General features: G+C 42.1%; 1 protein-coding gene across 1 annotated transcript; it reads left to right on the top strand.

Moving 5' to 3' along the window:
• The first annotated feature begins 148 nt into the window (after positions 1 to 148).
• On the top strand, positions 149 to 22,926 carry NUTF2 (nuclear transport factor 2). The gene is made up of 5 exons (XM_057385438.1): positions 149 to 232; positions 8,547 to 8,671; positions 10,604 to 10,675; positions 14,749 to 14,847; positions 22,312 to 22,926. Exons 2-5 carry the CDS (start codon positions 8,573 to 8,575, stop codon positions 22,423 to 22,425), a joined length of 384 nt encoding a protein of 127 aa, XP_057241421.1. The 5' UTR covers positions 149 to 232; positions 8,547 to 8,572; the 3' UTR covers positions 22,426 to 22,926.
• The last annotated feature ends 412 nt before the right edge of the window (positions 22,927 to 23,338 follow it).

Raw genomic sequence — 23,338 nt, forward strand, 5'->3', positions numbered from 1 at the left:
GCGGGCCCCTTCCCTCATTCGAATGAGCCACCGCGGGCGGCGGCGCGGGGCTTGTCGGGAGTTGTAGTTCTGCTCGCTCCTTTCAGTGCGCAGCCGGCGGCCGGCGGGACTCGCTGTCCCGGCGTGCCGCGGGGCCGGGCGGAGCGGGGCGGGGCGGGAGCGCGGGCGAGGGAGGCTGAGGGGGCTCGCGCCGCGCACGGGGCCGCYGCCGCCGCCATAGTGGGAGCCGCGGGTGAGTGCGGGGGGCGCGACCGGGACCGGCATCGGGACTGGCACCGGCATCGTCCGCGGGCCGGCACACGGCGCCGCCACACCCCGCGCTCGCCCCCCGCGGCCCCGTGGCCCAGCCCCATMCCCGCCGCGGGGCGCTGCCGGCTGCCGCGGGCCGGGCTGGGCGGGAGCCGTCGGCCGGAGCCGCCCTGACCTTCCCCGTCTTTGAGGCGCCTGCAGCGCGGTCCCGGAGGGGCGGCGGCGGAGGGAGCCGAGCCATCGCCGGCAGTGCCCGGGACTGGCGGGCCCCGCGTGTGGGTGGGCGGGCAGGCGGRCTGAGGGAGGTGGGCGGCCCCGGCCCAGCTGCCCCGGGGGGAGCGAGGGGCCTCGGTCGGGGTGAGCCCCACCCGCAGGCTCGGGGGACAGATCTCTCTGGCGAGGCCGGGGAGGTACGGGCTCTGCCTCGCCTCACCCCGCCGGCAGCCCCTGGCGTTTCTCGGGCGTGGTGTYCTGCCAGCCGCCCCTGCGGGCTCCGGCGCTGCTGCCGCGACCCTCAGAGGKACCGAGGCTTCTCCTCGGCCTGGTGCCCGTCGGTGCTTCTGTCTTACTCTGTGGCGGGTCGGTATCGCAGGGAGTAGAGTACAGGGGGTCAATCGGGATCTGCGGGAAGATGGTTTTRCAGGGCAGAAGGTGTACGCGGTTATGCTTCTGCTTTAAGTGTTCTTTTATTTTCTTGTTTTCTGTCTTGCCAGAAGGTTGTGAGAGGACTGAAGTTACCTGACATGGTTGAATCACTTTTTCACATTGAACATGAAAGGTCCATGCTTCCTTGGAGCGAAGCTAGCAAAGTGCATGTGCTCAGTGCTTTGCTGCAGCCGTGTAGTGTTTTACTTTGAGTTGCCATTTCCCAGTATGATCTGCAGAAGAGAATTTTTTCTTCCCTTCTCCAGCTATTGTCACCTTTTAACTTTAAAAATGAAACACGTAAAGATGTGCAGTAGCAAGGAGTATGTATTCCATTCAGTTAATGTGGGATCGCTTTCTGAAGACATTTAAATCCCCAAGGTGTTGTTCTTGCAATTCAAATTTAAGTTCTTGTCCAAGGCAGGCTGAAATAATAATTCAGCTCATTTGAAGTCTATAATTTTCAGTGTACATGTATCTTTGCTGTATTGCAGTTGAGCTGATAAAAAAGCCCAGGTAAATGCCTGAATAAGAATTCACTGCAGAAATGTTGCTTGAAAATTAAATCTGATTGCTTAATCATCTGTCTTTTCAACAGTCTTGCTATCTTGAGAAGTTGTGTTCAAGCAGTGATTTTTGTGTTTGTTTGTAGTGGCTCTTTGGTTTCCTTTTAGCAGCCGCACTTCACAGATCTTCTTACCTAGAAGTAACAAAATTGCTGTATATAGTGAAACATCTCATTTGAAGTGTGGTATTTTGGCTCACTTTTGGATGATTTAACTATTTTGTCACTGGGGCCCTATTGATTATTTGTCTAAAATGTTGTAGGTTATTTGCTAGATGATTTGAAATATATTTGCTTACCTATCTGTGTTTGTTCAGGCCTTTAGAAAAATGCAAATGGTAACAACTTTCTGCAGTTCCCTCTGCTGGGATTTCTTTTGTCCCTGTTAATAATAGGGTTGTTTAGTTAGTGAAAGTGTAGRGTATGGTAAGTTTAGGACTTGAAATATTTATTAATGGCTGGTAACATTGCCAGTATAATTCTTTTAGTTTGTTTTAAAACTCATGGATAGTGTGGCAACTTGGCCATTAAATTGTTTGTTACTGTGTCTATAAGGTAAAGAAAAACAGGGTGTAGCAGTTCTCCCATCCATTCCCCAGTGCCTCACCTGTTTTTTTTTTTTTTAGAAACAGAGCTGTCTTGCATTCATTCATTCTGGGGAAAGGAAATGTGGCTTCAGCCTTGCAAACTTGAATTCAGTTTTTGGCTTGCATGGAGAATACTCTGAAAAAAAGGCAGATGTGTAGTATTGTGGCTTTTGSTTAACAATGAAACATTATGTCCTCCTCAGTAGTTATGTGTCATGTGTGTCTGTATATTTGAAAATCATCCTGGCTTTGTGGCTCTGTTGAGTTGTCAGGTTGCAGGTGGGATAAGCGTCAAGCTGCAGGCACAGTGAAAGCTTTCCCAGGGTTTTTCCCAGGTGTTTTGTGTACTAGTGGCCTTACACTTCTGACATTTCTAACTAAGGAAATATACTTGAGGTTGGCATAATTTCCTCATGAATTTGTTTTGATGAAGTTGTAAGTAGRGGAATAAAAAGACTAAGAAGGGGAAAATAAATGTATTTCTCAGTCTCAGAAGGGAACATTCTGCAGTTTGTCATCTCCCCTTTTCTCCCTTTCCATCCTTTCACTGTTCATATATCCAGACCTAATTATTTTTAGCTCTAAAAGCGTATTTGGAATAATGTAATTTCTTGCACAGAGCAGTCCATGGCAGTTACTTGGTGGAGGTCTCTGAAGTCAATAGTTTCTGATTGGTCTTGAGCTGTAGTTTGCAGAGGATTCTCCTCCATGTATCAGTCAACTACTGTGGAGATGATTGTGAAAATACATCAGAGAAACACTTCTTTCCTTCAGTCTCTGAATGCATGGATTTGTTCCTCAACTGGAAATTCCATGGGTTTTCAAACAGAGAAAGATTGACCACTGAATTGACCTTTATCAGAGGTACAGTGTGTTGAAGACAAATTGCTGATGATATATGATGTCCCTCAGTCAGTTCAGTATTTCTGCATCCCTCTGTTACTGTGCATTCTGCCTGGTCTGATCTTATTTAGTCTAGGGAAGGCTTGATCAGGGCTTARTCACAGTCTCCAGTCTCTGTCAGGCCATTTTCAGGAGAATGGAGCCAGCCTTTTCACATGGTACCTCATGGCAGGGCAGGACACAAGGGCATAAATTGGAACAGACAGAACAGCTGCCCTCTGTTWTGAGGGCAGTCAGGCAGTGGAACAGGTTTGTCCTCCTGCTTTGAGCTGGAGSAGGTCCCTTACAAACCTGCATTATTCTGTGATAATTTGCATAGTTTCTCTCTTGGGAGTGTATCCTTTGCTGAAGAAGGATGATCTGTTATCAACTGGATGTTGGTGGAGTTGAATAGGTGACCTGTTTGAGAGAGGATTAACTGGTTCTGTAATGCTGGTCCCTTTGTGTTCCTAGAAAATGCATGCTGGAGACATTCCTATCTTTGCAAGTTTTAGTGGCAAAAGAAAAGCGATTGAAGGAAAAACAGGCTGAAACTGTTTACTTTTTTTACCACAATCTGAAGACAGCTGACTCTCTAATCTGAGTGTTCTAAAATACCTGCAGGGTAGAAATTGCAACAGTATCAGGAACTGAAAAAGCTGAGAGCTCTTCCATTGTCCTTATTTACCCCTGTTAAATCAGTGGTGAGGGTGTACCAACTGATGGTCTGAACCATGTTTGTTGGGGATTCACATATGCCACTGGACCAGCAGCACAGATTTGAGGTGTTGGTTCTATTTTGTTGCACTGATTCTCAAATCTTCCAGAAAACAAGGTTGAATTCAATTTTAAGACAGTTTAACTTTGGGTAAGTGGTGTGTTGGGCTGGCTTTATTATCCTGGAAGCGTGGCTTATTTATGCTGASATTACTTGTGGAATGAATATAGTCATAACTGGATAATAGAACACAATTTTTTCCACTAACATTAGAATGTATTGGTTTGAGGTTTTTTCTCTTTATATTTAGTGGGTTTTTCCTTAGTGCTTTGCAGACCATAAAGACTTTACGGACCTTATTTGCCTGTGATGGTTGTTCACTGATTCTTTGAATACTGCTTGCTTTTTAAATGGGGCAATACCTGACAGATGATCTCTGTTTTCTTTAGCAAAACTGCTATATTTTACTATTGCTTGTGTTAGTTTTTATTGKCTTTTTCAGAAAATATAGTCTTCTTTTAGAATTGCAGATCTACTGTGCTCCAATTCAGAATGACTTAATTTTTTGATTGGTAGCAGCAAGCTTATATGTGTCCAGGTCTGATAATGTGCTAAAGCATAGCTGCTGGCTGAAGCAACTTTTTGTTCTTTCTCCATACAGCASAGATGTGACAGGAGCCCACCTGCTCCAAATGTCACTGGCACTTACGTGTTTCAGAGAAGACAATATTTTTATTTGTCTTGCTTTACCCAGTAAAACAGTGACTTTTCTTCAAGCTACCCCACTGAGTAGCTCTGGTGGTGCCGCATGAGCCGAACGAYGGACTTTGTGCTGCAGCAAACTGACAGAGAATCATGTGTTTTGTAGCTTGTGAAGGAAGCAGTAGGAGGAGGTTTCATCGAGACTGGTGGCAGAAATGAGTCTCTTAAGGACTGTGTTTTAGGAGTTATGGGCAGTGTTGGTGTGGCTCATGCTAATCTCTCACACTCAGATGTAAGCAGAGATGGAAGAGGGATGAGTGTAGACAGGAATACCAAAGCTGGGACAAGCAATGGAAACKATTCCATTGGATTTTATGCATAAATAATCTGCCTGAGGCCCTGTAACCCTAGTTTTAYTCAAGATCATCCATGGCCCATGTGGAGGCCCTGTTTTTTTTTTTTAGGCCTTCTCTGTCTTATAGGTGCAGCTTCCTCTTTGGTGCTWCTGCTCACTTGGTCCTTCAGCTTCTGCTCTTGGTGCAGTCTGCCATGTGCCAAAGCAGATGCAAACACTRGGGATGGCCTGGTACCTTGTAAAATGAGATGTGTAGGAATTATGGTGAGAGATGTGTAGAGGGGAGGAATTTACTCTTGACATATCATTGTGCAGACTGGCAGAGGTATTGGAAAATTTGATTTAGATGTCACTGTGCAAAAGGCCCCTGCGGAGCAGCATTYTCAGTTCCGCAGTGTCAGCATATACCTGTTGAATGTGGAGTTGCTGGAAGCTGCAGCTTTTGTGYACTGTATTGAGTTTCAGTTTTAGCACTGATTGCTGGGTGGTATTTGGGATGGGGATAAATTCTCTAGTATGAGCAAATTCCAAGAAATAGAGTGAATAATGCGAATTAAGTACTACACTGTGTGCTGGTAGCTTAGCTTTGTTGCTGTGCTTTTGTGAAAAAGCTGTTAATCAAATGGACTGTGGTGTTCTTAAGTGGATGTGAGGAGKTAGGTTTGGTTTSAAGAGACAAAGGCAAGGAAATTAAATTGCTTAAGGAAATTATCACCTTTTCCATGGGGAATTAAGGTGGAATATCCAGTAATACACAAGAGCAACTTTGAGTCTTTAAAAGGACAGGTGTGCTACATCTTAGAAGCTTKCTAGCTTATTGAAACTTCTTTATCTGGCTTTATATTAAGTGAATATTCTGGTTTCTGTAACCATGGACACATTTGGCTGGACGGCTCTGAAGCACCTGTGTTGCCCTACTGTTTGATAGCATCAGAACCCATGTTTTCCTCATAGGTTTGCAATAGATCTAAAAGCCTTTTATATTGCATTTATCTCATTAAAGCATTGTAGTGGTAAGTGTATCAGTACAATCTTACATGGGTTGTGTCTCACTGAAAGGGACTGGGCTTGATGACACAGATCATTCCCATCTTGTTCTTTCTTTAGGTACATCTATAAGCTTCTTACATCTGTAATGACAGGCAGAAAACACAAGACAGCGTGGAGGAAAAGGTGACAAATCAGAAAAGGGAAACAAAAACCTTTCCAGGAAGAGTGAGTGTTCAGCAAAACCATATATTAATGACACAGGAAAGAGAGTAAGGTTGTAACAAAAAAAATTAGTYAAGGACCATTCATTTCAGACACTTTTTTTTTTTAGCTTGTTCTCATTTCTGACAAAACCACTGTTATTACTGGTCAAAATTTTGCTGGTTTTTATTTATTGAATAGTATTTTACTGATCAAAATACAACTACTTTTTTGGGGGAGGAGATAGAAAGCTAACATTTTAATTTTAAGATCTAGAAGCCATGATTCYATTTTCCATATTTAAAATAAGAATTCCTTCATTCCTTGCAGAGTCTCTTAGGCTTTCTCACAGTTTCAGGATTGAACAGAAGGCATCTGGTACTTGAGTGAGGCTCTTGTGCCTTGAGGGACTAAATGAGGTGCAGTGCTGGCCTACAGGTTGATCTTGGGTTTGTCTGATGGTACAGTGAGCAGTTAAGGGTGAATACACCTCTTGTGTGGGGGAAATACAGTATGGCAATGGCTAACTTTAACTTCAGGAGAATAAGCTGGTAGTTATTTTATTGTCCTCAACTTCATCTCACTGTTAGATGTGTGACTGCTGAGCATCATTACTGTCATGTAGATTTGCCCTTGAATGTTTAGGAATATCTGATAGTGGTGTGAGTTCATGTGTTGAAGTTGAAGCGATGATAATCCATAAAATGTGAACCAACATGATTTTCACCTGTGTTGATGATTGGCTCTACTGCAGCCACCCCAAACTACAACCTCCCAAATGCCCAYAGGTCTGGAATGGAAACTGTAGGCATCAAACTTAAGACCTACTACTTCTAGTTTTCCAAACGTAACATAAGTCCTACCTCTCAGCAGGGTATGCATCACTCAGTAGAGTTTCCAGGGAGTTGGTGCAATGGTTTTAAGGTGGTTTTTCAACATAAAATCCCATAAWACAGGCTGAAGTTATTTGATTTCTGGATCAGCTCCAGGTTAGACTGGTATACAGCAATTATGGATATGCAATCAATACAGCCTTTTCACTTGTAAGGAAGTAAGTTTAAGTTGTTTGGAATGTGACTGTGGGGTTGTTTTTTTTTTAAGCTGTTGTACTTACTGGGTGTTTTTTTAATTTGTGATCCATTTTCAAAGCAGAGTGACCACACTGGGTAAACTCCGGACTGAGGTCTGTACTGCAAGTATCAGTAGAGCACTTGCTAGGTGACTAAAACCAGATTGTAGACCTCTTTGGAGCAGTTGAAACAATATTTATGTGGCAACAAGACTGAATTTGTGTGTTAGTGTGCAGGCTTGGGTGAATTTGATGTTGAYTATACTGCCTAGGTGTCTGATTGCAAAATAAGAATGTTTAAAAATGTGATAACAGTACTTGGTTTGGTGGTTGAAAACATGGATCACCACACCACCCTGAAAACGTGGATCTTACCTGCTGTTTTACCTTTGATCTAGCAAAAGAGATTTGCTTTTCTGTAAGACTGGCCAAATTTGTGTAACCTTAAAATCCTATACAGGTGTGTGAGTAATTGACAGCTAAAGGAAGCCAAAATAACTATTACATCCTGTGTCCTAGAACAGAATTTTCACACCTTTCCAGGCTTGCACTGCAATTCAAACCTRTAATTCCAAGGTTCCTGGACAGAGATTGCAAAGAGGGATTAGTGGGTGACAGATCTTGATGTTGAACAAACATAGTTTGCTTGAAGTGAACTCAGCTCTTATAAGATACTGGGTTTTGAGTGCAGCATTTTTGCATTTTGAATTCTCRCACAATTCTTCAGACTTTCAGAGAGAGATCAGGATAAATGAAAATAATTTTGCTTTCTTTAAAAATATAAAGGAGTGATAAAGCCAACAGCTGTACCGATGGTGCATGAGAGTTTGGGTCTGTCTAGACTGCTGTGCATGTTCTATGCTTAATCCTTCCGGAATAGAGGGACTTGTGTTCAGAAGTGTGGGATGCCTCTGCTTCCAGCACCTTCACTAGGAGCTGCAGATTCTCACCACTACGAAAAATCATGGTTTGTTATCTTCAAGTTATTACAGGTTCAAAGAAAACATCGAGTCTACTTCAGCCTCAGTGACAGGATAGAAGAGGATGGGCAGTAAGCTTGTGCTAAATAACAAGCTAGTGAATTAATTCTTGTTATGTGCCATTCACAGGACACTCTTAGAATGGCCTGTGGATGGTGAAATACCTGGAGCTAAATAGCTGAATCAGTTGGTGTAAGCCACTTGCAGACAATCCATATTAACAGGTCAGTTGTTTACAGTAAATGAGATCAAGCTGAAACAGCAAGAGCTTGCCAGCTTGTTCAGATGGTGTAACTTCTGAAATATGTGAAGATAAGGTAGTAACACTTGGTTTTGTTCTCCTTCTCCACTTTAGTACATGGGMTGTGACCTCGCACTGAAATAGCACTACAAACCAAATCTATAATAAGAAATTAAACCATTCAATATCCAAGACTTTTATTTACAAGTCTAGGATACAGAGATGAGTTTTGTCCTACTTATCCTAAAGAAAAATTCAGGCCAGCTGAGAGGATCTGTGTTTCTCGATGCTAATACTCAAACCAAGTATTATGCTTATTCCAGTGATCTTTATGATGATGTTGTTGTTTGTTTGTTTTATAGTCACTGGCTCTGGGTGAGGATTCAGAATGGGAGACAAGCCTATCTGGGAGCAGATTGGATCCAGCTTTGTACAACATTACTACCAGCTTTTTGATGCAGACAGGACTCAGTTAGGAGCAATATATGTAAGTATCTACAGAAAGGGGTGGGGCTCTGTCCCATTATCTGTGTGGGATTCCCTGTTTTGATGTGTAATAATGCACAGGGTGGGATAGTGGGTTTTATCCTGACTCCAGAATGTCAATCAGTGCAATCACACTTTTATTTATTGCTTTTCTTTTATGTTTSACTTCTGTTTCAAGCTTTGTTTGCCTTACAGGCAGTCAGACTCACWAAAGCCTGTTTAGCTGTAGAAAGTGGTTTGTATTGGAGATGTTTGATGATAATCCTGTGATGAAATGCTCTGTAAAAGCAAACATTCTAGTCTTAGTTTGCCATTAATTTGCAGGCATGGATTTGCTTGGAACCCTCTTGAAGTGGGATGTGATGTAAGTCCTACCCTGCGTCTAGCAGTTCTTGCAGGTGTTTCTTGGATCTTATGCTATATTAATCCTCTAAATAGTAAAATAGATTTGTAGTTTTGAATCCAGTCTAAACATGTAGAACAACATGTTAAATGAATGTAAATTTAGTTTAAATTTCCTCAGAAATTACATTTTTATTTTTGTTTCTTATTTGGCATAAAGTAGATTTGGAWTCCAGAATTAAAAACTGTGATTAACAAACCCAAGGAACATCAGCTTTTAGTTTTGGAGGACGATTCCTCCAGAGCATGCAAAGTGCTCTGTGTGTGGATTTGATTGCTGATGGTGAGGAATGCTGCTGGGTAGCTGAGGTGTTGCAGCAAGACATTCAAGGCTTGCAAGTCTTCCAGCAGCATATCCTGTTTTTCTGACTGGTTTTTCATCTGCTGGATGAGCTGTGTGAACCTTCAGCAAGCTCTTAAGGATTGAAACTGTTCAATACCCTCTGACACCCCTCCTTATACCTCAGCAATATCCAGCAGCACTGATACCATTTGCTCTTGGGATTGTTTTGTACTTGTTACCTGCCAGATTGTTGCTTTACTTTGCCCAAGAAACTGTACAGAGCCTAGAGAGGAAGAAAACCAAGCACTTTGTGTCCTAACCATAGCTCTAAATATGGAGGCTCTTAGCAGTTTGTCACTTTATAACCAAAATACATTCAGTCCTCAGAATGGTGATAAGTACAGGCTGATTTAAATTCCTGGAGACAATCTTCCACACAATGCACTCCTGGCATTTTTTCACTTAGAGTCTTTCTGCCTTCCATCATTCCATGAAGAGTCCTGTGCATATGGAATTGARAGAGCTATTATGCAGGTCACTGATGTGTAATGTTTTGTGGAGTTCCTAAACTATGGAGGATGGGACTCTGTTTGGTGTGGCTAAAATGCACCAAGGTCACAATTTGTCTAAATTTGGGGCGATTCTGCAGAAATGGGCTTTTAATGATGGGCTTTTTCCCTTCAGACACGCTGTGGGAGCAAACAAATTTTATGGCATGCAGGAATGCAGTAGGGAGCTCTTGGATTTAGATTGTTTTCCACTTATTGCTTCTTCCAGCACAAGATTCAGTTTAGTGGTGTAATCCAAGTCAATCAAGCTTTTGTCACCTATTCCAGGTGGGAATCTGGGCAGTCACTTTTGCTGTGAATTGCTTGAGTTAGAGTAGTTGGAGCACTACCCTATTGGTTCAACCATTTTGTCAGGTTTTTTCGTATATTCTTTCCACATGCTTGACTTTTCGGCTGTAGGATTTTTTTCTGTATCCTTTAGATTTTCTTCTGCAAGYTAAGTTTGACCCAAAGGCAGGAACTTTTTTTGCTGGTAGAATCATGAAAATGAAATGTGGTCTACTATTTTTCAGTTGATTGTTCCAAACTTTTTAATTGCTTTTGCTGGTTTCTTCCTGTCTCCCTCTGAGGTACTTTTTTAATAGTTGGAGTCTAAGGATTTATGGTAAACAAAGTCTCTTACCAGGATTGCGTAAGGGTTACCTAAGCAGGTTGATGACTTTTTTACTTTTTCCCCCAGATTGATGCATCATGCCTTACGTGGGAAGGACAACAGTTCCAGGGCAAAGCAGCCATTGTTGAAAAACTCACTGTAAGTGTGTAATCCTCACTGAATGCTTTGGGAAACAGGTCTGAAGGCTATAAGAGAATTGCTTCTGAAGATTTGAGTTAGACTTAAACAGCTCCAAAATCTTGGAAGACAGAACTTGTGCTTCCAGCTTGAGTCTTCAAGAAATGTTATTATTTACTGCTCTKCAGTGGATTATTCCACTGATGCCTCTAATGGTGGAATGTTAATTGACTCCATAGTTTGCAAGGTTATTTTGTGATTGCAGTTGTATTTGACATTATTGATTTATATTTTTTTTAAAAGGTCTAATGCATCAGCTGCCTCTGATCTAGAGGAATGAAAGGTGTCTTTGCTCTTTTAAGGCATGCCAAGGAAGAAGCAATAGCAAACCTGTTACTTGGATCTGTCTGTGATAAAGGCTAGACACATTACAGCAAGGAACAACTTGTTTTCTGATACGTAAACTGCAAATAAGTTCTATAGTGGAGGAGCTGACTTATCCTCAATGCAGATTTGTCAGCAGTTCAGATATGAGCAGGTATGATTTAGGACTTTGAAACATGTGTTTCCTCTTCAGCAAGTGAGAGGACACTGGAATTCCATGTTCATTTAGTTAAACTTAGAGTTTTACCTTCTTGAGTAAATCCATGCTTCTATTATAAAACTGGGGGTACTTGCAAGCTGTCGTGAGACTAGAAAGTTTGTTTCTCTTGCAAGGTATGCAGAGGACATGCTTTTTAGGTCACTAGACAGTCTGCTCTGAGTATGGTATTTCAGACACTTTTATTACACATTGAGAAGAAAAACGATTGTAATTTGACACTTGTCTTACTGCACAGCTACTGCTCCTGTGTTTTGGAATTGCTTCTTTGACCTAAGGCATCTTTGGCTRTAAAGACTGAGTGTGCCCTCAGGTCTGTGTTTTAGGTGCCTGTGTTGTCTTTGAGAAGGCCACACATCTCAGAAGTAGCAGCAACTGCTCACTTGTAGGTGAGGAGATACCCAAGCTCCAGGGTTGCTTATTTGTATACTCAGTGTTCTTTAGACTTTTGGGCCAGCAGCCATKTAGATACCCAACCAGCCAAGCATTTGCTTGGCTACAGTGTCTGACTGCTGCCTTGGATTCAGCCCAGTGCAAGTCCAGCCCCTTTCCCCATGATGACATAGCTCATCTTTACCTTCCCTGTCTCTGGTGCAAGGTGGACTTTCTGGATTTATGTGCCTGTTGCAGTCTTAATTGGTGAGTGAAGACACATTACTTTGCTTTAGGGACAAGTTTTCTGGCTTGTATCYATCTGCTTAAAGGAAGGAGGAAATGCACTGAAGTTACCCTGTGCCCTTCCACCGCCGTGGCTTGTTATGGGCTGTATCAGCTTACAGTGACTCTAATGTCGTTCAGCATTCCTCTGTCAGCACTGAGCTGCCTGGAYTCCCTTTGCTGTGTCAGCTTGGTGTGCTCACCTACTCTGCTTCTGGAGCTGCTTAGTCAGTTCAGCGCATCCCTGAAATTTTGACACTGAAATTCCTTTGCACTTCTGCAGTCTTGTGTCCTTCAGTGGCTGGCTAGTGAATCAATTTAAGCACAAAGAGGTGGCATTTTCTTTTAGATCAAATTCTTTGCTTTGTGACAGCAATGGTATGGCACCTTTTCAATCTACTGATACAGCAGGGCAAGCTTGTATGGGCATTGCTCTGCCGGCACCAGCACACCCGAACCTTATTACAGTGTGGGAGTTGACACTTGTTCCTTCTGTCCTAATTGATGCTGGACCTGTTTCACATAGAGTGCCTGTACTAATTAGGGGCAGCCTGATTTACATTGAGCATTTGAGATAATAATTAYGTAGTTCTATGAACATACTGGCCCAAGGAGGAAGGTGACAGGTGTTCTTGCTGCCAGCAGTGAGTTTTTGCTATTCAACTTGATTCTTAACTAATTTCTCTTACTTGRCTTCAAGGAGGATTCCATAGTTTTGATAGTGAAAGACAAGTCAATTTGCAATGTCAGAGGATGCTAAAAGCCTTGGTTGTTGTGTGGCTTTATGCTTTTTAGACTCTTTTATTTTACTTTTCATATCATAAAATCCTTCTCTTCAGTATAGTTGTATGTCCATAAGCAGCCATCCTTTTGAGGTAGCTTCTGCCCATTCTAAAAATCAGTGATCTTTCCTGTCAGCTACACTCGTACATTTCYGAGTGCATCACATGAGTAGCTCACTAGGCTAACYAGCTTTTTGGGRTCCTTTCCTCTGAACAGGACAATCRCAGAATTAGTAAGGKTGGAAAAGATGTCCAAGATCAAGTCCAACCTTTGACCRAACACCATCTTGTTAACAAAACCATAGCACTWAGTGCCATGTCCAGTTATTTCTTGAACACTTCCAGGGGTGATGACTCCACCACTTSCCTGGGCAGCCCATTCCAATTCTTAACCACTCTTTCAGTGAAGAAATTCTTCCTGATGTCCAGCCTGAACCTCCTCTGATGCAGCTTGAGGCCATTTCCTTTTGTCCTGTGGAATCAGGTACTTGAAACAGGTACTGTCTCACTCAGCCTTGTCTTTGGTTCCTTGTCACCGTTTTGCAGAGCTCTTGATTACAAAGCCTTTCCTTTCTCSCTGGACACCATTGCATTCATTCCCCTTCATCTGTCTGCCTTTTCAAGAGACTCTTTTTGCAGGACTTGTTCAACGAGAAGCTCTTGTGCTGTGGTGGGACTGAGCTTTGGAGTACCCTTTTATCAAAAGAACATGGTGCAACATCCCAGCCTATGCTTGTGTGGGGATTTTGCACATTCAGGTTTGKGATGGTGACCCTGGAGAATAGTCTCCTGGTCATTCAGAAAAGAAGGCTCTGTCTTTTTGTGCTGGTGTCTACTCCATATTACAAAGCAGTTCATCCACTTTGCACTTTCAAGTTGGCTAAGATGGTACTCCCAGCCAAGAAGAAACATGACAGGCTTTACTAAAGGGTGGTCTTGAATAGTGTCCCTCAAATTAGAAGGCTGCTCCCTGCACTTCATTTGCTTCCTCAGGTCCTGATCCTTTCACAGTTTATGTTCTCTATTATCCRAGGATTTCACCTCCTGGAATTCTTCCCAGAGCTTTAGGCTTGTAGAGCCAAGAATGTATTTCATATTCATTACAGCAGGACTAGTGTCTTTACCTAATAGGCCTTCTAGGAAGTCTTTGAGGCTCYTTCCACTAGAGGGAAATGCAGAACTTGTCAAAGTATGCATCTGGATCTGCTTCAACCTGTTTCCAAATCAGAGATATGCAGCACAGGCATCCAAGTGCCATCTGAGGTTTGAAGAGCCATGTGCTGCCATCCTGTGCAGTGTCTGGACTTTGAGTATCCACCACATGGTCACCCAGAGCGCCATCCATGCTGAATGGCCACTAAAGCACCTAGCAGTGACACAGCTTTTGGGAAAACAGTGCCAAAATTGCATTTGTGTGACTCTGAGATCCCCCAATATTTGATGGTCTCTGCTTGTAATTGTCCATGTTGGACTGTGAATGTGGTCTAAGTTGAAAGACAGGAATTGCTCTCCAATGCCTGGTGTTCCTCAAGGTGTGTTCCTTGCACACGTACTTCCAGACACACTGAACTGGCAACCTGAGTGTCAAGGGAATTAAAAAATGGGAAAGGTGGATACATAGATTCAAGTCTTGAATACTTCATCCACTTTTCTTTTCCATTCATAGCCACTTTAACAAAGAAGCAAATTCAGAGTTGTCTGGTAAACCTCAAGTATTAGATGATAAAATCTTTTAACACAGTTCGAGCAGAGGTTTGTTCCTTCATCCTATGAACTTTGAGCTTACAGATGATCTGAAGCTCTTCAGGCAGTGTAATTGGAGTAGGAAAAGGCACCATTTACTGTGTATGGTGACATTATTTCCTCTCTTGGTACCTGAAAAACACAACTGTTAAAAACTGACCCAGCATGAGTAGTGCCCTCATTTGCAACAGTGCTCTGTACTGCCACAATAGTCTGACACTTCATAATGTTGGATTGGCTCAATGTTTGTTTTATAAGTTAAATAATTCAATTACTGTACATCTCCTTATTTTGATTTCTTTTCATTGCAGAGCCTCCCTTTCCAAAAAATACAACACAGCATCACAGCACAAGACCACCARCCTACACCTGATAGCTGTATACTCAGTATGGTAGTGGGACAGCTTAAGGTAAACTCTTTCCATTACAGGTTAACGACTGCTTATGTCTTAGATTTTTGCAGGATTCTAAATCATCTGATTTCTGAAAACATTAAAATGTTCTCATGGGTGGGAAAGGAACAGGGGTAAGCTTGCATTGGGACATTGTTCCTCTGCTGTTCAAGACTCAAGAAATGCTTCTCCCTTCAGATACCCTGTTCTAGGTAAACCACCTGTAATTTGACAGTTGTGTTCTGTCAAGCAAAATACCATGGACTTTACTGTGCAGACAAATGTCATGTGGGTTCTAAAGGCATCAGCATTTCCCTTACCCCGATGCAATATGGTCTTGATATCCCCTGTTGCATTTAAAAACATTATCACAGTGTTCTTGGACAGTTTAAACGCATGTATTTTAACATTTTCTTTGATGTAATGTTTGCATTGAGCTCTGATTTTCCAGGCTTCATTTTGTTAACTGAGCACACTTTGGTGAATCCATGCTTTTTCTTTACTGTCCCAAGATACACGGATACAGTGCTGGTGTTAGTACAGTCCAGTAGCTCTGTAATCARAACTGTTTCAGCAATGGGAATGTTGCCTTTGAGATCAAACACTTATTGTTGAAACAGCTGCTCCTTATGAAGAATTAGATTATTTTTCAAGCTTAGTGTGTCTATATTGCTGTGTGAGTGATACTCCTGAACTATGTAAACTTACCCAGCTAGCCAATATACCAGAGTCACAGACTTCTAAATTAATGAAGCTGCTTGTGAATGAAACATATTGTCCTGGAATCTGCCAAAAATACTCTGTATGTAAAGTCAGCTGTAGGCAGAACTTGCTCACAGKGGGTGGTATTAGTTTAAAAATAGTGTAATTACATAGCAGTAGTTGAAGTTAATGTAGTTGTTTGGCCCAGCCTTGCTGTGAAGTCAAGTCTCTAATGCCATACATTCTKTAGAGTTACCTGCACCCAATTTGTTTCAAAAGAGCTGTTTAGATTTCCTGCTAACTCAGTGGTACCTCCAGTATCAAAGCATTCAAACTTCCAGTGACAGTGTACTGTTTACTAAGCAAACATAGGACTGAATGTTTGAATCTGCTTGCTAAGCTGTTCTTTTTGTTTTGGGCTGGGCAGCTGAGAAGAGCARTGCCCAATGTATTGCATCCACTGCTAAACCTAACATAGGCAGCTTTGGCTCTCACTAAAGTTGCTCCTGCTTCCTAGCTGCAAGTTGGATTCCACCTTTCTTGTTGCTCAGTCCCACCTATACATACTCGGTGGAAAAGGGGCTACATGTGACCATGGAAAACACTGAAYTGCAGGACAGACATGCCAATTTCCTCAGCATTTTTCTTGGGTGTGCACAAAACTGTAATGTGATCAAGACCTTTTGACTCAATGTCTTGRGCCAGTCACATCTGCACCTAGTGTTGCACAGTCATTTTTAAAGTTATTGCACAATCACCAAGCAGATCACCTCTTGCAACAGGGATTGTGTTGGATTCTGTGGCAAGATACCAAGTTCTAAAAGATTCTATAAAGCTATTGGGTTTTCTCATCCAGAGGTTGTAAATGCAGTCTGGGAGCTTTCCAAATACTATGACTGGGAGTAGTATTTTCTGATGTACTGTTTCTATCSTCTGAATAATTTAAGTGTGCCTATTGTCATGATCAAATCCAACTTAGCAATTTTTAGTCTGTGAGATGTTTTTCCACTCTTCACATGTATATGTCTCAAACCTTTGCTTAAAAGTCACATCTTAACCCCTGGAAATGCTGCTTCTCATTAAACAAGTGTCCAGAAAGTCAAAGTCAGCTTAGAACTTCATGCTTCTGCCTTGTGTGATATCTAGAGGTGGACAAATTAAATATCAGGAACAGTCTGTGGTATGAATGAACCTGTTTTTCAYATGTGGTGAATACTTTTTCTTGTGCCCATTCACACATGCTGACAGCTSTTTCACTGCATCTCAGTGCTGCTCTGTGGATCATACAGTAACTGAAAACAACTGGGTCCAGATGGTGCATTTTAACAAGTGGCTCATGTGCAGCTCCAGTTGAACAGGGAACACTCTTAACATGCAAACGTGGAGCTGCATCCTCAATGTTATTTAAAGCTGCCTTCTTAGTGCTGTGGCTGCTCAGCCTGCATCTGTTGGTCTTCAGGAAAACTGTAAGATAACTTTTGCACAAGGAAGGGCACCACCAAGACCACCAGTAGCAGAGTGTGAAGGGGAAAGCCAATCTTCTTGCTTACTGTTGTTCTTTTCATGGCACTGAGAGCCAAATTTGTCAAAGCCCAGACAGTCAATGCATATGCTTTTAATTCTCTGCAATTTTTCAAAAATTGAATTGTTCTGTGTAATGAAGGAGCATGCATAAAGCTTTTAATAGAGTAACCCAAGTACTAGTGTTAAAATACCTGTAACATAACCTTTCTAAATTGTCGTTCTTGACATGATATTTAAATGGATTTTCTGAGGCATTAGTTGCTTAAATTGCTAGTCCCAAAAGTTCAGTGGAACCATCATTCACTGAGCAAGCTGGGGACATCCTGTAATAACTCCTTAAACCACTATATATATCTATTTCTTTGCTAAACCATATATATAAATCATTAGAGRGAAAAATAAACCAAAGGAGAAAACTTTCTACTTTCCTTGCATATATTGTGGGGTGAACTATTGCCARATCATCACAAAGCCTGAGTTCTCTTCTTGACTGTACAAGAAGAGTTCTGAAGGAATAAKAGGGCTAAGGACTGCTACTGTCAAACTCTGTTATTTCCTTTACCAGAGTATTAATTCTCAAGTACTCTGCAGGATCTGGGTTGTTTTAAGCYCTTGGCCTCCTGTGAGGGAGAGGATTTTAACTGGGGTCTGTTGAAATCTGCCCTGTGACAAGGTCAGGATGYGTGTCAGCCTCTGTGCTGCTCCAGCCCACARCCCAGCATGCTAATACCAGTATGAMCTATAAATAAATAAAAAAGCAATATATTTTGTAGCAGAATAATCATCTGCCCTGGGGGGCCTGGCACAACAGCTTTTTTGAGAAGATGCTGCAGAATAACAGAGCATCTAAGTAGGTGAATGTCACTAGCAGGGATCTAACTCACTGGCTAAACAGTGTAGTAATTGCTTTCAAAGATCCCTGTTTAAAGAATGCTGAGATAGGTATTAATGTTTGGGTGGGGTTATCCTTTTGTAGAGGTATAATAAATATGCATCCACTTATTCTAATCCTGTTGGGTTTTATTGCTGTTCATTGTCTGGGTGCTGCTTGCTTGCTTCAGGCAGGAAGAGTAAGCATCAGTTTGAGCCTTTAGGAGTCAATTCTTTTTGATGTAACCCTGCTTAGCCAATGCTCATCCAGAATGTCACCCAGTATCTTCAGTGTGCTTCACCTAGTAATATATTTCTCCTGTCATGCTCAGGCAGATGATGACCAAGTTCTAGGCTTCCACCAAACCTTTTTGTTGAAAAATTTTCAAGGTGCCTGGGTGTGCACCAATGAAGTCTTCAGGCTAGCCCTCCACAACGTTTAACCCTCTGCCTTACCTGTCTTCCACTCCTCGCTGTCCTGGTTGAGTAAGAAGTGCTCTCTTCTTGCCCTTCTGTCCCTTGAGCTCGGCTGAGAAGCATGGCTGTGGCTTGTGTGTTCTCAGAGCCCTGTGGCAGATCTGTGGCTCTCCCCAGAGTGTGATTTTTGAAGTGATTGTTTCAGAATTAATTGTGAATAACTAATTGTTATGCGATGTTTCCTGTCTTAAAATGAAAAGGAAATTTGCAATTAAAATCACTGGATGTTTTTGTAATGCATGCTGAACACTTACAGCATTGTTTAAAGCCTGTTAAATAAGGCTTAACATCTGAAAGGACCTGCAGTCTCAAGTAATTAGCCTTTCCTTTGAGGTAAAGGTTGTTGCAATCCTGCAGTTCAGTCAATGATTGCTGGGGGTGCTGGTGAAGAAGTAAAAAACGACCGGGGCTACACTAGGGGGAAAGTTGTGTGGCAAAGCAGTCTTCTATCCAAAACTGACATGAATCATTGCTCTTTGAGCTGAGGACATCCTTTTGAGCCTCCGGGTCAGAGGGGATGTAGAAAAACTGAAGGGTCAAAAAGCTGCCAAGATTGTGGGCATTGGAGAGCTTTGTGGAGCTGGGAGAGGAGGTGGCTAAGGGCAATCTGCCTGAAATGTAAGTGAAAAGTAATTTACTTCCAACAACCTGAAAGCAAACTCTTCTCAGTGGTGCCAGACAGTGTAACAAGGCACAGTGGTTAGAAACCATTAGTTGGGAGGTACAGATGGGACACAAGGGAAGATTTTCATRGGAAGACTGAAACCCTGGGAAGTRGAGCCTGGRCCCATTGTGAAACATCTGTTCCTGGAGAGCTGAAACACTGCWAGACAAAGCTGTGGCTGATGTAGTGAAAGATRTCCCTGCCCAGGACAGGGTTGGATTAGGTGATCGCTAAAGGTCCCTTCCAACCTGGCCCATTCTGTGGTTCTGTGATGCAGAGCTGCTGTAGTCTCTCATGCTGACCACAAGGCTGGTCTGGAAACCACAGGATTCTTCCAGTTTGATTCTGGGACTTCTTTAATTTTGTTTTAATTCAATGATGTCATGGAAGAATTGAACTGTACAAAGACAAGTTTTATAGGAAGACTAAAGCCCCCTGTGTTTCAAGCCTATGTCTGGAATGCATATTCTGAGTTGGATATGCCTAAATTTGGAGTGAAAAGTAAGGATAGAGAGTWTCAGTGGTGTTATCTGAGCTGTGATGAAAATCCAAACTAAAACGGGATAGGATTAGTCTGTGGTTTCTGGGACATCTCAACTCACTGAACTGTGGGCCTTTGCTATGTGCTAAYAGGACATAGTCAAAATTTGGGAGTGGACTGTAAAATATTTACTTCACCTTGAATATAATCTAGGATTTTTAAAGTATAGTGCTCCTCTATGCTACAAAGRCATAATATGAAAGGAATAAAGGAAACAATAATGTGTGACTTCATTTTRGGAATTTGCTGTCTATACCACACCRMGTGTTTTGGAGAAGARTTCCCTTCTAGTCTTTCTTCATATGTCCAGCACTAAATTGCTTAAAAAAGGASGAAATCTTCCTCAAGCCAAAGCATTAGGAGCTGCAGTGTTCTTATGAGAGCCTGCCTAGGCTTATCAGATATCAAGAAGACCTATGCTAAAGCTTGTCTTGGCAGTGGTATTTTTTTTTTCCAGAGGTGTATTTTAAAGCATACTCATGTCACAATGACAAGCACAAATGTATTGTGAAAAGCACATATGCAGCTTGCAATAGATGCCTCTGGTCTGCAATGAGAAGACTGTAGGGCAGCTGAGAACGTGCCAGCTTCCAGGCAGGGGTGAGGCACTCCTGGGATGGGTTACATTGGATACCTGGGAGAAGCTGGAAGAGGTACAAACCCATGGGCTTCAGTGCACAGGCCACCTCTGCACAGAAACGTGAGCCTCTCTTCTGGGCATATGCAGTAGGGATAATACTTCCYTTGAAATAATGACTGCTGTCATAAGTGCTAATGGACAAGATGGATGKCTAGTCCAACCCAGCATAATTACTTGTGTTCACACTGAGCTCATTCTATGGAGCCACTGTGTATTGATGGAACAAGCTCCCCTTTTCATCTGCTGGACAGTGACTACTGCCACTTGTCTTGCTTCGAGGATTTTTCTCTCATTCAGTCACATACTGAACACTGACTTGCTCATATTTGTGGTCTTACTTGTTACCTTCTTAATTTCTGGCTGCAGTAGTTTCCTCATTCACTTYGTTCTTCATGGTTTTATAGTAATTTATTTGTCTTGCCTGTTCTCCTGATTGTCATTATATTTTTACAAGCTGAAGAGTCGTACTCAATTTACTTTCTTCAATAGGGAACTATCCTGTAGCTGGATAACTTTTCTTGTCCTTTCATGAATTGATTGTAGATATTTTAATTATAAAAAATGCATGCAGGATTTGATATGTGTGTGTTCTTTGCCTATTTATGCATCTTCTGACTTCTGGGTTTTGTCTCTTTGTACCTTCCCTAATAATTAACAGTTAACTCTGTGCTTGCCTTGATAGCTTTAGAGCTCTCAGCTGGTTTAATAAATGCATATCTATCATTATTTTGGTATCAGTTTCCTGAGGAGCCAATCTAGGGCCCTTTTTGGTTTTGCTGTGTGAGTTAGCATACACTTAACTGAAATTGCACTTCATGTACACCACTTAATTTCCTAGGCAGTTGTCCCTGTGAAATCATTGCAGTGGTTTTTGGGTGTGAAATGCATCCTTCTCATGCACTTCATGCCATCAGCAGACTTGCTATTCTGTAATATAACTAATTTCCTTTGCGAGTTGCTACTCAAAGCTGATTCATTTCACAGTCCATAAATATTACTTTTTWAAGTAGTTTGTTTATTTTGTAGTCTTTGCTTTGCTCTTCAGACTTTTCACTTGTTTTCAGTGAACAGCAGAGCATTGCCAATGAACATTCAGTGCTTTGACAGCCTCTTTCATGAGTTGCCCTGGCTGCTGCTTTTCAAGGCTCTCTTTTATACATTTCCCCCCTTTTCTGAAGCTGAATAGTTGTGTGTTGAAAGAATAAAGCTTAAAAWCCTCCAAAAATGCTGAATTGAACACACTGCAGCCACCATCAGAAGATTGTTTTGTAGTTGGTCCTGTGTGCTTTTCAGATTAAATCCTGTTGTGTCATTTCCAACTGATTAATTTGGGAATCATTTATGTTATTTTGAGGTTTTAATTCCTGCATGATGTCTCTGAAAAGATTGGTAAACAAACATTAGGTCAGAGTATTAGTCTCCCTCTAATACTATTTTCTACTTTAGTAGTATTAAAAATACCCAGACATAGTGTCAGAGGCAGGAGTGGAGGCACTGCTGCAGAGATTCCCTGTGCTTAGAATGCACTGTCACAGCTGTAGCAAATGCTCTGCTCCCTTCCAGCTGTTCCTGGACAGTGGAAGTACTGTGTTGCTGACCAGCTGTACCTGCTCTGGGAAGGCTTTCAAAGCCCAGATCATTGCCTGAATCATCCAGGCAACATTATCGATACCAACTTGTACAGAAACTCCCTTCTATCACCCAAAGTTCAGCAGCTAAAAACTGAACCACTTTGTTTTAAGCTTGATTTCTGGGCAAGGAATTTTGTGATTCATCGAGGCTGGCATGTTCCATCTGTGTGGTGAGTGACAGGTCAGCAAGTCTTCCACAAAATCCCAAYTTGAGATGCCGTTTTAGGAGTTCTGTGTCACTGGGCCCTGGGTGTTTTTCTGCAAAGCCCCTCAGAGCAGACCCTGTGGTGGTATCAGTGTCTCCTGGGGTAYTGCACATCTTACAGCATGTGATGTCTCTGTTAATGTTAGCTTAAAGTTGTTMTATGAGTTTTGGAATAAATTTCTTAAAACCAGAGTGTTTTGAACCTCTTCCCCCTCTGTCTTTCTACAGGCTGATGAAGATCCTATCATGGGATTCCACCAGATATTTCTATTAAAGAACATCAACGATGCCTGGGTTTGCACCAATGACATGTTCAGGCTAGCATTGCACAACTTCGGCTGAGCTACCCATCCCGAGGCACCCGGGCTTTTTTCTTTTATTTTCTTTTATTTTCTTTCTTCTTTTTTTTTTCTTTTGTTTTTTTGGTTTGTTTTTTGTTTGTTTTTTTTTGTTTTTCTCCTCTTAACTGGTATTATTCACACTCACGGAACATTCCAAATATCATACACAAACCTGCAGCACTGCAGAGCGTGAACAAGCAAGACTTGTGACCTGCCCTTCTGCTGAGTTTACATTGTCACTAGATGAGTTTCTTGTGCATGATGTTTGGAAGTTAGACTTAGCTGCATTTGATAAGAGAAATTTGTGTTGTACCAGCATGCCTCGGAAAGAATTTATAATGCAAAAGGTTGTTGTTTATGTACTGACAAGATGCTCTATAACCCAAAGAAATGAAAGAACAGCAGCCTGTACAGCCCAGTTATTGATTTGTTCYGATGTTTCAATGCTACGTTACACAATAAAACAGAGATTTTCTTAAACGTTTAAATTGTTTTAATGAGTTGGCTGTGGAATGTGTGATAGTGCTTGCTGTGGATGGCCTGTGTCTGCTTGGTGGGGAAATGCCTGCACAGCTGGAGCTCGAACTGAACAATTCCTGACACTTTTACCAGTGAGTGCAGGGCAGGTCTGCCCTTCTCCATACACTTATTTCTGTCCCTCTCAGCAGCTTTCATAATGGAACCTTCTGGCTCAGTTTTTAAACGTTGACAGCTTCGTTCTACTCTCTYGTATTTTACCAATGCAAATACCTCAAATAATACAGGAGGATGACAACAGTCATGGTAGCCTGTATTCARTTTTCATGCCCTCTCAAAGCAAAACAGGATACCTGTATTTTCTTCTCAGGCAGACCCAGAGGGTACGTCCCATGCCGCTCTCCCGGAATTTGTGCCTGGCCTTGAAGCCCTGCTCA

The sequence above is a fragment of the Malurus melanocephalus genome, unplaced genomic scaffold (genome assembly GCF_030028575.1).
Source record: "Malurus melanocephalus ecotype Western Australia unplaced genomic scaffold, MMel_1.1 scaffold_827, whole genome shotgun sequence".
In the NCBI taxonomy this organism is placed as follows: Eukaryota; Metazoa; Chordata; class Aves; order Passeriformes; family Maluridae; genus Malurus; species Malurus melanocephalus.